This window comes from Echinops telfairi, unplaced genomic scaffold (genome assembly GCF_000313985.2).
Source record: "Echinops telfairi isolate 266 unplaced genomic scaffold, ASM31398v2 ScPeMD7_7400;HRSCAF=8409, whole genome shotgun sequence".
NCBI classification, from domain to species: domain Eukaryota; kingdom Metazoa; phylum Chordata; class Mammalia; order Afrosoricida; family Tenrecidae; genus Echinops; species Echinops telfairi.
The window spans coordinates 37,535,933-37,537,530 of NW_022111300.1; the positions used below are offsets into that span (position 1 = coordinate 37,535,933).

The 1,598-nt window shown below is 55.6% G+C and overlaps 1 protein-coding gene across 1 annotated transcript in view; it reads right to left on the reverse strand.

The window, feature by feature from the left end:
• MEX3C (mex-3 RNA binding family member C) overlaps positions 1-1,593 on the reverse strand; it is a gene marked incomplete at its 5' end in the record, with an annotated part of 22,625 nt that extends 21,032 nt beyond the window's left edge. The window contains one exon of the mRNA XM_004702995.4: positions 1,110-1,593. Within this exon, the coding sequence (XP_004703052.2) occupies positions 1,110-1,593 (484 nt within the window). The remainder of the gene's footprint in view (positions 1-1,109) is intronic.
• Positions 1,594-1,598: the final 5 nt, after the last annotated feature.

A 1,598-nucleotide genomic window follows, 5' to 3' on the forward strand; every position in this document is an offset into this window, starting at 1 on the left:
GGGTGATCTCACCCAGCGGCTCTCTTCTATAGACTTCTAAGTGGCTTGTTCAAAACAAAGCTCGTTATTTTTCTCCATTTCACGCATTTTAAGCTTTTACTGCTAGGCTTGATTATTCTCCACTAAGGGCATTGTCCAGTGGAGAGAATATGAGAAGCAATCGAATTTCAAACTTTCGAGTGACCCCTATTTTAAAAAGTAGTAAGAAACAAAATTTTAATGTCGGTTGGTTCCTTCCAGTCGGTTCTGACGCATAATGACCCTGTGTGTAACAACAAACACCACCTGGTCTCGCACCATCCTCACCCTGGTTGCTATGTGGGAACGCATTGCAGCAGTCAGTGTACTAATCCATTGCGTTGAGGGTCTCTCTTTTTCACTGAGCCTCTGCTTTTCCAAGCGTGATGTCCTCCTTCAGGGACTGGTCTTTCCTGATAGCGTGCCGAAAGTATGTGAGGTGCCATCCCACTCTGCTCACTTCTAAGGAGCATTCTGGCGGTACTTCTTCCAAGACAAATTTATTTTTTCTGTCAGTCGATGGTACTTACAAAGCATTGAAAGGGGTGGGGGTTGGGGGGGGGGTGTTTCAATAAACAATTCACATATCCCCCCCAATTAAGCATTTAAACATATAATGGAGATACAATTATTGATGACATATTTTACCTTTTTTTTTTCATTTTTAGAAACCCTGTGTGTATTTTACACTTAGAGTGTATCTTAATTCAGTTTGCTCTAGAATAGCCACAGTTTAAGTACTCAGTAAACACCGAATGCACAACTCCTCTGACCCGACCTTTTACCACGTCGCTGAGGTTTTTGGTAGCAAGCCAGCCTAGTGTTCCACGAATACGGCCGGAGCTCAGAACCCCACCGCACGGAGTGGCATGAGAAACTTAACACCTCTTATCATGCAAAACGAGCGGATCCGCCGGGGTTTTGCAAGGTGACCCATCTCCAGGTCTCCAGGGCTCAGGCTCCTCCCAGAGCCCTGGGTGGTGGACTTCGGGGGACTTGCCCTGTTTGGGCTTTTGCTGGCCCGAGCCCATTTCTTGGGTCTCTCCACCCCCGCCCAGAGCCAAGCCCAGTTTGCCCCTCTTGGCACTCACCCTGGCGACCGACAATCTCGGCGACATGCTCGGAGCTGGGCACCGGGACGCACTCGGTGGTGTTGACGCTCTTCCTCCGGAGCAGGGCCGCCTGCTCCCCGTTCAAGGCGGCCGCCGCCGCCCCGCAGCTGCCGGGGCCGTAGGCGTGGGACAGCATCGCCGCCATCATGCCCTGGGCATCGTCCCCTCCGTAGAGCACCCCCGCCGCCGCAGCCGCCTCCCGGGCATCGAAGGCGGCGGTGGGCAGCAGCACCGAGCCCAGGGACCCGCCTGGGGTCGGCGGGGTCTGAGAGGTGGCGGCCACGGGCGGCGCCAGCAGCAGCAGCGACGGCCGGTCCTCCTCCTCGCCCTCCTCCTCCAGCTCCTCCTCCTCCAGCAGGTCTCCGTCCAGCTCCGCTTCCTCCCCCTCCTCCTCCAGCTCCAGCTCGGCCTCCTCCGCGGCCCCGGGCCTTCCGGGCACAGCGCGCTCTTCTGGAGGCAGCCCCGCCG